General features: G+C 42.4%; 1 protein-coding gene across 1 annotated transcript in view; it reads left to right on the top strand.

Moving 5' to 3' along the window:
- CROT (carnitine O-octanoyltransferase) overlaps positions 1-9,166 on the top strand; it is a 56,835-nt gene extending 47,669 nt beyond the window's left edge. Inside the window, exons 15-17 of the mRNA XM_040352425.1 lie at positions 923-1,016; positions 3,075-3,194; positions 8,178-9,166. Coding sequence (XP_040208359.1) covers positions 923-1,016; positions 3,075-3,194; positions 8,178-8,298 — 335 coding nt within the window. The 3' untranslated portion in view covers positions 8,299-9,166. The remainder of the gene's footprint in view (positions 1-922; positions 1,017-3,074; positions 3,195-8,177) is intronic.
- Positions 9,167-13,579: the final 4,413 nt, after the last annotated feature.

Raw genomic sequence — 13,579 nt, 5'->3', positions numbered from 1 at the left:
TTTGTACTTGGAGGTTTGGACAAAAGGTTATCTTCTAAATTGCCTTCAAAACTTGTATCACCACTTATCTCCGACCGGAGGGCTATACATCTACATTTCCTGTAACATGGCCAAGTATTGTGTGTGTGTGTGTGTGTGTGTGTGTGGTCCTTGCACCCCTTTGTGTTGCTTGGGTTAGATGTAAGTGCACCCACTTGTATGATGGCCTCTGCTGGTTGGAGGTCCTTGTGCCCTCTTGTGTAATGTCCTCTGACTGGTTGGAGGTCCTTGCACCCACTTAAATGATGTGCCTTTGATGGTTAGATGTCCTTGCCCCCACTTGTGTTATGCCTTTTGCTGGCCGGGATCCTCGCACTCACTTGTAAGATGTCCCTTGCTGGTTGAAGGTCATTGCACTCACTTCTGCGATGCCCTCTGAAGATTGGATATCCTTGCACCAACTTGGCATAATGCCCTCTGCTGGTTGGGGGTCCTTGCACAAACTTGTGTGATGTGTTGTACTGGTTGGAGGTACTTTCCCCATTTGTGTGATGCCCTTTGATGGTTAGATGTCTTTGCACCCACTTGCATAATGCCCTGTCCTGGCTGGGGGTTGTTGCCCCCACTTGTGTGATACTTTCTGCTGGTTGAAGGTACTTGCACCCACTTGTGTGATGCCCACTGCTGACGCCCCCCAGCTGGTTGGAGGTCCTTGCACCCAGTTGTGTGATGCCTTCTGCTGGTTGGAGATCTTTGATCCCATATGTTTGATGCCCCCTGCTGGATGGAGGTCCTTGCACCCAGTTGTGTGATGCCTTACGCTGGTTGAAGGTCTTTGATCCCATATGTTTGATGCCCCCTGCTGGATGGAGGTCCTTGCACCCACTTCTGTGAGGTCCTGCAGCTTCACTATTAGAAACTAAACCTTTGTTTTTTTTAACAGGATTTGATCGCCATCTGCTGGGTCTCCTCCTCATTGCAAAAGAACAAGGGATTGCCGTGCCAGAGCTCTACAACGATCCAGCCTTTACAAAAAGGTGACTACTCTGCCTTTGCATGATTTAAAGCCTATCTGTCAGAAAAAACAAACTTCCCTCAGGTATAAAGTTCCGGCACTTAGAGGTTATTGCTCATCAGCCTCCAAATAATTCTGGTTACACCGGAACTCTGTGTTATTCTGACAGACTTCAGAATTACCTTTAGCACTAGCCCACCATTGTAGCAGAAAAGTATCCAAATACAAATCCCCCAAAGCTTTTCATCATTATTAAACTAAACATCCCTCAAATCACAGCAACTCTCTAAGACCCCTATCACACTGGGGCGTTTTTCAGGCGCTTTGGCGTTAAAAAAAAGCACCTGAAAGAAGCCTCATCTGCAATCCCAATGTGAAAGTCCGAATGCTTCCAGAGCCCTTTCACACTGCCAGTGCCCGAAAAAAGCTGGTAAAGCTCTGCTAAGACCCCTTTCACACTGGAGCGTTTTTCAGGCGCTTTGGCTTTTAAAAAAGCGATTTAATGTGAAGGGGGCATTAGGAGCGGTGTATTCAACACTCCTAAAGCGCTGCAAAGAAGCTGCTTGCAGGACTTTTTTTAACGCCCTGCCAGCGCAGAGCCTCAGTGTGAAAACACTCGGGCTTTCACATTGGGATTGCAGATGCAACTTCTTTCATGCGCTTTACAGGCGCTTTTTTTAACGTTAATACCCCTTTCACATTGGGGTGGTTTTCAGGCGCTTTAGTGTGAAAGCTCTTGGGCTTTCACATTGGGATTGCAGTTGCAGCTTCTTTCAGGTGCTTTTTAACGCTAAAGCACCTGAAAAACGCCCCAGTGTGAAAGGGGTCTAATGTGTTTCTGTCTCACAGGGCCTTAGCCATAGCTGGGTTGTGAGAAACATACACACATTATTTATTAACGCCAAAGCGTCTGAAAAACTCTCCAGTGTGAAAGAGGTCTTAGCGAAGCTTTACCAGAGTTTTCGGGCACTGGCAGTGTGAAAGGGCTCTGGAAGCACTCAGACTTTAACATTGGTTTCACTGTGGTTTTCATTTTTTGGGCTAAAAACTAAAATAGAGCGACAATTTTTTTTTTGCTAGGGTTGTCCCGATACCACTTTTTTGAGACCAAGTACAAGTACCGATACTTTTTTTTCAAGTACTCGCCGATACCGAATACCGATACTTTTTTTTTAATGTCATGTGATAGTGGCGGTTTTTTTTTTATATATTTTTTTTAAATTTTTGTGATTTTTTGTTGTTTTTTTTTTGGGGGGGGGGGGGGTGAATTGTCAGTGTTTTTTTTTTTTTTTTTTTTTTATTTACATTTTATTTTTATTTACATTTTATTTTTATTTACATTTTATTTTTATTTATTTTTTTAAATATTTATTGCCATTTTTTCCCCAGTCCCTTTCTCTGCAGCCTCAGCTGAAATTAATGGAGGGAAGCTCCTCTCCATTCATAAACTGAAGCATCGTAATCACAGGTTACGATGCTCAGTTATGTGAATGGACAGGGGGGAGAGAATAGCGGCACGGACATTGGGAAGAGCAGTGCCCCATCATTGGTATTAGTGGGAGGACCAGTGTCCCATCGTTGGTGTCAGTGGGAGGGAAAGTGCCCCATTGTTGGTATCAGTGGGAGGAATAGTACCCCTATCATTGGCATTAGTGGGAGGAATAGTGCCCCATCATTGGCATTAGTGGGAGGAATAGTACCCCTATCATTGGCATTAGTGGGAGGAATAGTGCTTCAGCATTGGTGTCAGTGGAAGGATTAGTACCCCATCATTGGGATCAGTGTGTGGAAGGGCACCCATCATTGGTATCGGTGGACTAGTGCTCCATTGTTGGTGTCAGTGGCAAGAATTATGCCCCCATTGTCGGTATCAGTAGGAGTAGTAGTACCCCAAGGGCCGCATAAAGGCAAGTAAAGGGGCGCAGTTTGGAGCCCCCTTGCATAGCAGAATAAAGGACTTTCACATCCTAAGGTTCCGAATAAATTTCCTACCGCAAGATTGGAAGGGTGCAGTTGTCCATAAATGATAGATTCTGTCTGCACTTGTATGTCATTGTTTCCTCTTCTTTTTCTCTTGCAGTGGAGGAGGTGGAAATTTTGTCCTTTCCACCAGCCTCGTTGGCTACACCAATGTCCATGGAGGTGTAGTCCCCATGATACATGACGGATACGGCTTTTTCTATAGAATCCGGGATGACAGGTAGGTTTACATTTGGCCTTGACATACATTACTCCTCCATTTATAAGGCTTAGAGCAATGTCCAACATGGGTTAACCATACCGGCCAATCAGAATTTTATTTTTCACTAATCTAATCTAGTGAAATCTGATTGGCTGTTAGAGGTTATTACATACTATCCCTGCTTTTTGCACATGCTGAAATGACATGCAAGTGTCACATAAATAGACGTCTTTAGTCATATTGGAAATTGTCTAATTATCTTGAAATGACTTCAAATTGACCCAATTTGGCTGATATATTGCAGCTCTGCTGTTTTTGGTAAATTTAGTTGGTTAATGGATAACTCCACTTTTGTGGGGAAAAAAATATAGAAAATAAAAAGAAATTGTATAAATTATACAACTGCTACTTAACCTATGTTGTCATTTAAAGGAGAAGTATAGGCAATGCTTTTTTTTGCCCACTTGCCCTATTGGTTCACAGCAGTGCATTTCGTTCTGCACTCCATTGACCCAGATTCAGCCGACAACGGGCTAAAGTCCGTTGTCAACTGACGTCACAGAGATGGTCCAGGCTCTGCAAGTATCACAACAATAATGTCAGGATCCACCCACATGCCTGACCGAGGGGCTGAGCACAGAGTGGGGATTGACAGTTGTAAAGGCACAAGTAGGTAGATTCAGTAAGAGTTAGGCCGGCTTATCAGTAGATAAGCCGACCTAACTCAGAATCTACGCCGACTTATGTTTAAGTGTATGCTCAAACAGAGATACGCTTAAACATATCTAAGATAGGACGGCTTGCGCCATCCTATCTTAGATTGCAATATTTCGGATGGCCGCTAGGTGGCGCTTCCATTGCGGTCGGCGTAGAAGATGTAAATTGGTAGATACGCCGATTCACGAACGTACGCCCGGCCGCCGCAGTACATTTACGCCGTTTCCGTAAGCCATTATCAGGCCTAAAGTTATTCCATCTATTAGATGGAATAGCAATGTTAAAGTATGGCCGCCGTTCCCGCTTCGAGATTCAAAATTTTTACGTCGTTTGCGTAAGTCGTCCGCGAATAGCGATTTACGTTGTTTACGTCCACGTCAAAATCAATAGGCCTGTACAGCGTACTTTGCCGCAATGCACACTGGGAAATGTAGGTGCCCGGCGCATGCGCAGTTAGAAAAAAACGTAAAAAACGTAAGGTCAAGCACTATTAACATAAAACACGACCCCCCCAAACACATTTGAATTAGGCGCCCTTACGCCCGCCGCTTTAGGCTACGCCGCCGTAACTTAGCAGGTAAGTACATTGTGACTCATGTACTTGCCTAGCTAATTTACGGCGGCGTAGCCTAAACACACTAAGCTACGCCGCCGCAAGTTTAGGCACAGCTACTTGAATCTACCTAAAGGTGTATTATATTCTATGCATGAAGGTAATAAACCTTCTGTGTGCAGCAGCCCCCCCCCCCCCAATACTTACATGAGCCCCCTCTCAATCCAACGATGTCCATGAGAGCCTTGCCTCTCCAGGCACTCGCGTTCCTGATTTGTTTTTTAAAGCAACCAGTGAGCCAATCAAGAGACGGAGGGGGTGGGGCCGAGCTACTGCTCTGTGTGTAAATGGACAAACACAGCCGTGGGTCGCACGCCTACTTGGGTGCCCCCGGAGCAAGCTGGTTGCTGTAGGGGAGCCCGGCAGGAAGGAGGGGCCAGGAGCATTGGCATAGGAACCAGGGAAGAGGAGGATCAGGGGCGCTCTGTGCAAAACCATTACACAGAGCAGGTAAGTAGAGCTTGTTTTTATTTTATTTTTTTAACTAACACTTTAATACCACTTTAATGGCTACACCCCATATATTTGCGTTGCTGGGTGGGCAAAGTTTATGTGCTCCCTGTGAGCTCCCAGCACAAAGTCTGCGCTGCTGAAAACAGCTCTTGGTCCTGAGAAGACATTGGTAGCTGACAGAACCAGCTTCCGATCATGTGACCACCGTGACAGCCAAATACAGTGCTCACATGATCGCCAATCCTTCCTGCCCCCCGCCGTTAAAAACTTTTTAAGGGGCCGACAGGGCAGGAAGCAAGGGGTTAAATACTTCTAACGGGATGCAGACTCTGTAGCTTTTCTCATTAGAATATCGAGAGTGCACCAGGTGTTAACAATGAACCAAAGTCTCCCATTCAGAATCGGTCTGAAAAGGACAAAAAGAAACAGTCATTTCTTCAGAGCAGAAAAAAGTAAAAATCTGCAACGAAGTTTAAAATCCCAACATAGATAGTACATATAAAAATAAATGTACTTCTGCGCTACTAATATAAAGTAAGTGCTATATATTAAATCCAAGAGGTTGCTGCTTAACACCAACTGTTATTAGCAGATCAGAGTAAAAAGAAAAATATGTGAAGCCCTCCCTCTTTTCCAAAAAAATACTATGTGATGTAAATACAAAATAAATCAAATAAAATGGTGACCCCTAGTTGGGAGTATTGCATAGGACACCAAAAATATATTATATGTGTCACAATGAAAGTGATATGTGCAACCAGTGACCTCTAGTGGGTACAACAATTATAACACCTATACCAACTAACATTAAAGCACTGAAAAAAAAAAATATTAAAAGCCAGCAGCTACAAATACTGCAGCTGCTGACTTGTAATATTAGGACACTTACCTGTCCTGGAGTCCAGCGCTGTCCGCAGTAGAGGACGAGCGATCGCTCGTCACTCTGCTGCCCCCCCCCCCCGCCATCCTCGGTGAGGGAACCAGGAAGTGAAGCGCTCTGGCTTCACTGCTTGGTGTCCTACGGCGCATGCGTGAGTCGCGCTACCCCTGCCGATTGGCTCCTGCTGTGTTCTGGGAGCCAAGTGTTCCCAGAACACAACGGGGGGGGGGGTCTGGGGTTGAGGTGACATCATGCCCGCAGTTTACCCGAGACTGTGTGGCCGGAAGTGGGTGCAAATACCTGTCCCCCTCTCACCTGAAAGGTGTCAAATGTGACACCGGAGGGGGGTAGGGTTCCGATCAGCGGGAGTTCCACTTTAGGGTGGAGCTTCGCTTTAATATGTACAACTAGTGACCTCTAGTGGGTACAAAAATTATAACACACACATATATAGATAGATAGATAGATAGATAGATAGATAGATAGATAAATCTCAGGCAAAATCCATTAATCCAGTGATGTCTTCTGTGAACCAATGCTGTCCACACACAATCCAACTATTACACTCACATTTAGGAATGCACTATACCTGGTGCATACATGTGATGAACTTAAAAATATACAGATCCGTCCCTTGGGTGATCGTTTACTTCCTACAAACGATGCAATGATGTCACAAGCCCCGCTCTGATGCGTTTCTCCCCTCACATGCTACTTTATCAAAGGGTAGATAGTGGAAAAGTTACTTGTGTTTTTAAATAAATTTCATTTTACAGTATTACACTATGCTAGTTCCTTTTTTACCCTTATGTTGCCATCATATATGAGAGATCATGCTTGAAGGAGTTTACTATTGGGAGCATAAAGATCCTGGATTGAAATCCCAAAGGGGAAGGTGTTACTTGGTCCAATTGGGGGCCAATTGGGGGAGGTGAGCACATAGTGTGACTCGTGGAGGGTCCACATGGTGTTAAGTCACTGATTTGTTATCATTCACCGTTGGATTGTGTGTGGGCAGCATTGGTTCACAGAATATATCACTGGATTAATGGACTTTGCCTGATATATATATATATATAATATATATATATATATCTATATCGTATTTATCGGGGTATTGCGCGCTCCGGCGTATAGCGCGCACCCCTAATGTGGACCCGCATTCCTGTAAAAAAAACATTTTAGTACTTACAGTTTTGGTGTCTTGCGTGGCGTCCATCGGCGGCCTCGTCGGGTCTGGCGTCCGTCTGCGGCTTCGGTGGTGTCCTCCTCGTCGGGTCCGGCGTCCTTCTGCGGCCATCGTCGTGTCCTCTCCGCTCGATCCCCGCTTCCTGTGCCGAGTTTGAACCACTGCGCCGGCATATACTGAGCGCAGTACACTCGGGTATAGTCGGCCAGGCTCGGCTCCTCTCGCGGTCACGTCCTGTACGTCCAGGACGTGACCGCGAGAGGAGCCGAGCCTACCCGAGTGTACTGCGCTCGGTATATGCTGGCGCAGGGGTTCAAACTCGGCGCGGGTATTGGCGTATATCGCGCACCCACGATTTTTCCCTGATTTTTAGGGCAAAAAAGTGCACGGTATACGCCGATAAATACGATTGATATATATATATATATATATATATATATATATATATATATTATTATCAATCAATGTGGTGTGTGTTATAATTTATTTTTTTACCACTATAAGTCACTGGTTGTACATTGGTTGTACATACAACATTAGTTGGTATATGTGTTATAATTTTTGTACCCACTAGAGTGTATATGTATATATATATATATATATATATATATATATATATATATATATATATATATATATATATATATATATATATATATATATAATATATTTTTTTTTTGCTGTCATTTGCAATATTCCCACTAGGGGTCACTTATTAATTTTATTTATTTTGTATTTACATCACATAGTATTTTTGGGGAAAAGAGGGAGCGCTTCATAGATAGTAGTACATAGATCACCGAGCGAAGATACAATTTGAAACCAAAGCACAGAATAGTGAAACATTTTTCATGCAGTCAATGACTAATTTTAGTTACTCACAACTTTTTTTTTTTACTGACATGCAAACTTGCAGACATGCAAACTTTTTTCATTCAGATTTTACTTATATCTAGCAGCCAAGTTGTGGCTTTCATGATTTTTATATACGGTGTGCCTTGTGCAAAAAAAAAAGCAGTAGTCCTTATAGTGCACTTTGAGAAACTAAAAATAATTTTATTGGTTGTTTGAAATACTGGACCTGTTGAACTTTTGGGGACCTTGAGGCATAAAGCCCAGTATTTTAAGGTGTGTCTGTGTCACTTTTAGGTTTGTAGCCGCCTGCACTGCCTGGAAGTCCAGCCCGGAGACAGACGCTGAAAAGCTCCTGCGGACCGTGTTCCAGAACTTTCAGGAGATGATCCAGCTGACGGTGAACGCCCAGCTGTAGTCTGGGAGGAGGTTGTCAAGAACACACTGTTGTCTCCAGTTATTCACTAACAATGCACATTACTGGCACAAGGTTTACACTTTCGTAGCGATCAATACTTGTATATCTAGGTGCTGCAAGCTTACAGACAGAGTCTGGTTTATTGTTCTTATTATAGTGGCTTACAAATATCATGCAGAGGTGTGTAATGCAGCATGGGCTGTGGATAATTGGGATCCTTGTCTTTTGACAGTGATCACCTAACATAGGATTGTTGTCTATACACCATGTTAAAACCAATGTCTGTCAGCCTGTAACTGGGAGAATAGAATTATTAAACTCTATTTTTGTAGTTTTCTGCAGTAGAGGTCCAGACTAACATTAGATGCTGCCTCTCTGTAATAAAATCCAATCCAAACCAGAACAGAAACATAAAAAATATTCAGACTTTAACCAACTCTCGCCCAGCCTATTGTAACAAAAAAAAACATGCTAAGCAGGACAAGGTTACCCCAGGAGGGTATCGTATAAGGTCCTCCCATTTGCGTGCTTTGTGTGTGCCCAAGGGGGCATGCAGCGGCGCAATCTGTGGCCCACTTTGTCCTGTGAAACATAGATCGTTGTACCCGGCCACTGTGCACAGTTACAGCAATCACTCCAGTTGACAACACAGGCTTTCATTTATAGCTAGTGTATATACTACTGGGATCGCTGTGATTGCTCACAGTGATCTCATGGTACAGGGCCAATCACAGCAGACCTTTACTATGCGATAGTTGTGGCCAATCACAGCCATCAAGATAATACGCAATGGCACATGAATGTATGCCATTCATAAGAATGATTGCTTATAACACTGATCAGATCATCAATGTAGTACAAAATCATAGTGTTAAAAAATAAAATAAATCATGATCACCTCCTCAAAATAGTACAGTGTCAGTGTAAACCAGAGTTGTAGGTATGCCATGTATCTATGCGACTGATTCATAGAATCAGGTTACGCATAGATTTCCCTAAGATCCGACCGGCGTAAGTGTCTTACACCGTCGTATCTTAGGCTGCATTTATGCTGGCCGCTAGGTGGCGCTGCCATATATTTACGCGAGGTATATGCAAATGATGTAGATACGCCGATTCACAAACGTACGTACGCCCGGCGCATTTTTTTACGTCGTTTACGTTTAGGCTTTTTCCGGCGTAAAGTTACCCCTGCTATATGAGGCGTATCCTATGTTAAGTATGGACGTCGTTCCCGCGTCAAATTTTGTCATTTTTACATTGTTTGCGTAAGTCGTTCGCCAATAGTGCTGTACGTAAGTTACGTTCACGTCTAAAGCATTGACAATTTGCGGCGTAATTTCGAGCATGCGCACTGGGATTCTTTCACGAACGGCGTATGTGCCGTTCATAAAAAACGTCAAATACGTGGGGTCACACTAAATTTGGATAAAACACGCCCACATCATCCACATTTGAATTAGGCGGGCTTACGCCGGACCACATACGTTACGCCGTAATAAAGGGCGCAAGTTCTTTATGAATACGGAACTTGCGCCCTAATTTACGGCGGCGTAACGTATCTGAGATACATTACGCCCGCCGAGATATAGGCAGATCTCTCTCAGTCCGGGCCTATATGTCTGTTTGTCATGGTACCATATTCATTAAGATAATATACTGTAAAGAACCTGTAAGAATTGGGACTTTAACAGTACCAGCGAGGAACGTCCACATAGAATTTATAATTTTTTTTTTTTTTTTTTTTTTTATTACAAATTATATAAAAAAAAAAAAAACACAACATCTCTGAAAAGTTTAATGATTTGATTACTATAACCATATGATGGTGGCTTAGTAATAGGCCAATTGCACAGGACATGGGAGGTTAGGTTTTTATCTGTCTATTTTTATTTATTCTGTATTTTTTTTTTTTCACAGTATGTAGGAAAAAAAATAGATTTTTTTTTTCCCCACACTGCTACTGGTCAGTCTCCCTGATCACCACCACGCTAGTCATATGACGCTGTACTGCTTTGGTGACAGTATTTAAAAAATAAATAAATAATTGTGAAGAAAACCCACAATTTAATTTCTCTTTTTTCCAAAAAATTGTGACAAGAAAATTAAAACGTCAACAAACTCACCATAACTCTTATTTAATACCTTGGACTGTCTCTACTTTCCAAAAAGAGAAATTGTACTGTCTTTTTAGGCCTCAAGAATTGAGATAGGCCGTCAAGTACATGACTGATCAATTTTCAAGAATACAGTATATGCCATAGTTTGTAGGCCTAAAGAAAAACCCAGTGGTGATTATAAATACCAGAAAGATCTATCTGTCTATAAAAAAATCATAACATTTTAAGTTGGGTACAGTGTTGCCTGACTGAGTAATTGTCATTTAAAGTGTGACAGCGCTGAAAGCTGAAAATTGTCCTTGGGTGAAAGTTCCCTGTATTGAGGTGGTGAAAGCGGAGTTCCACCCAGAAGTACTCCTCGCCACATCTGGCATGTAATTTTTTTTGGGGGGGGAGTGGGTGGGTACATTTGTAGGGGACTTCCTGTCCCACTTTCTCCCACGGGCCTCCTGGGCGGCCCCTCCCTCTCAGCAATCTTCTGGGACACGTGGTCCCAGAAGATTGTCTGTCCACTGGGAACGCGCAGCACGGCTTGTGCAGTGCGAGCCCGGCCGTGACGCCGAAAGCTGTCATGGTCGGGTGCCCACAGTGGCTATGACGGCGCCAGTGGAGAGGAGGGGGAGAGGAGCGACGCTCCGAGCAGCCACATCGCTTGACGTTGGGGCAGGTGAGTGTCTGTTTATTAAAAGTCAGCAGCTAAACTTTTTGTAGCTGCTGACTTTTAATAAACACTAAAAGCCTGGAACTCCGCTTTAAGGGTACCATAAGGGACACCAATTTTGCATTAAAATTAGGGCTGCAACTAACGATTATTTTCATAATCGATTAGTTGGCCGATAATTGTTTTGATCGAATAATAGCCTTAAAAAAAAAAAAAAAGTTTTTTTTGGGGGCCAATTTGTTGTTGGGCAGATTACAAAACACAAATTGGCGCAAAAACACATTACATGCTTTTCTGCAGCTTCTCCATTGAAGTATATTGAACCAAAAAAAACTAAATAACACCGTTTTGCGTTAAAAAGTCCTTGCCCTTTCCAAATACGCAGCAGCTGGAAAAAAATCATGGATGTGAACGTGTCCCATAGGAAAACATGTAACTGAACTGTAGTGTGTTTCTGCAAAAAGCACCAAAATACAGAGGTGTGACCCCAGACCTGAGATGTTTAGTAACATAATGGGGGTTTAAAAAAACAAAAATTAGTACAAAAAGAGAAAATAATCGCTACTGTAAGGGTTTTGTGGGACAGTGAGTTTTACAGTAGCGATTTGCTTTTTTTGTACTATAAAGGGCTAATTTTAGTTTTTTTAACACCATTATGTTACTGACCGATTATTCGATTATGAAAATTGTAATCGATTAATTTCATAATCGATTAGTTGTCCATTAATCGATCAGTTGTCCATTAATCGATCAGTTGTTTCGGCCCTAATTAAAATCAATACATTTATTGCGTTTTAAATCAGAATAAAGTTTCAACAACTTTTAACAGTACCAAAGTATTACATTTATACAATACCTTCACAGAATACAAAGTAGAATAATGTTCTTGTACATAGCCAAAGCAGGTTAAATTTTTTGCTAAGATTACTAAAAGTGTAAAAATCCAACATGAACCAATATATTTTTTTTAGATTTTTACACAAAATTGGTGTCTATGATGGTAACTCTTAAAGTTGGCATATTTATTTTTCTGTTCTGGTTTGGATGTGGTACTAGGCAGGCCCACATTTTTTATTTATTTTTTATCATTAACAATTTTTATAAAGGTAAAAAAATAAATGCGCTGTGCACAAATTAGACCTTTTGAAATCGTAGCACCCTGGAAGGTAACACAGTAGACATAGAATAAAATAGAGTAAAATAACAAACAATAGGCAATGTAAAACAGCTAATCGCAACTCCAAATTAGCAGTGTGCTAGCATTTAAAATTTCAAGGGATGGCTCAATGCTACTGACGGCAATATTTGTACCTCTGTCACAAAGGATAAATTCATTTTTTTTATATATTTATAAAATTCAAATTTTTTTTTACAGGTAAAAAAAAGTGTGCATTTATTATTTTTGTAGTAGGAGCCTGTAAAGCAGGGATCCTCAAACTACGGCCCTCCAGCTGTTGCGGAACTACACATCCCATGAGGCATTGTAAAACTCTGACATTCACAGACATGACTAGGCATGATGGGAGTTGTAGTTCCTGAACAACTGGAGGGCCGTAGTTTGAAGACCCATGCTGTAAAGCATTGCACCAGCGATCAGCAGTTTACGGCTGCCATGCAAGCCTTCACTGTCAGTGTACCTGTGTTCCCGTACGGGGAAGCCGATACTTGCTGATGGGAAGACTCCATGAACTAACACAGAGCTCCACAGCGCTATTTTAGTTCCGTGAGAACTACAAGCCGACAGCCGCTAGTTCATTCAGAAACACAGAGCTCTGTGTCTAACGCGTGTGGGCGGAGCCACACACGGCTGCACTGTTTTCAAAAAGTGATTAACTAGTACGGGTAACTTCTCCCCATACTGCTGCCTTGGGGGTGGGGGGTGCGGCAGCTGCAATACTGGAATCATATTCCACCCTAAAATCAGGTGGAATATAGAACATGTTCCCAAAGGTGAATTTATCCTTAAAGTACAAGTTCACCTTTACAGAAAATCCAGGGATATGAAATCCTCTTGGCTTTCTCTCCTCGCATCGCTGTCCGGACGGGCTGGACAGATGCTGATTGGTCAGCGCCATCCATGTGACAGTGCTGACTTATTAGAATGCCTCCTATCCATACACTCTGAGAGGTGCCGATGTACCTATCCAAATCCTCAATAGAAACCTAGGGTAAAATCAGAGGATGTTCATTCAGGTTGGATCTTCTTTAAGGTGCTGTAATTCCCAGACTAGATTATGGGCCTTTAATTTATCATAAATTCTAGCCATCTGTTTTTCCATTAGTTCAACATCTTTGATTCTAGCGAAAGAGGAGGACCTGGGATTATAGCGGTGCTTAAAATAAATGGTACATAAAATTTATATAAAAAGTTAATTTTTTATTAATATACAGAGATGATCAAAGGGTTCAATTAAAATGGAGCATATATATATTAAATAGAGTGGGTCGCTGGTATCCCAATAGGAAAGAAGTGGTCGCAATTGGATGTTGTATCCCAGCG

The sequence above is a fragment of the Rana temporaria genome, chromosome 5 (genome assembly GCF_905171775.1).
Source record: "Rana temporaria chromosome 5, aRanTem1.1, whole genome shotgun sequence".
NCBI lineage: Eukaryota > Metazoa > Chordata > Amphibia > Anura > Ranidae > Rana > Rana temporaria.
This window is presented reverse-complemented; position numbering and strand designations above follow the sequence as displayed.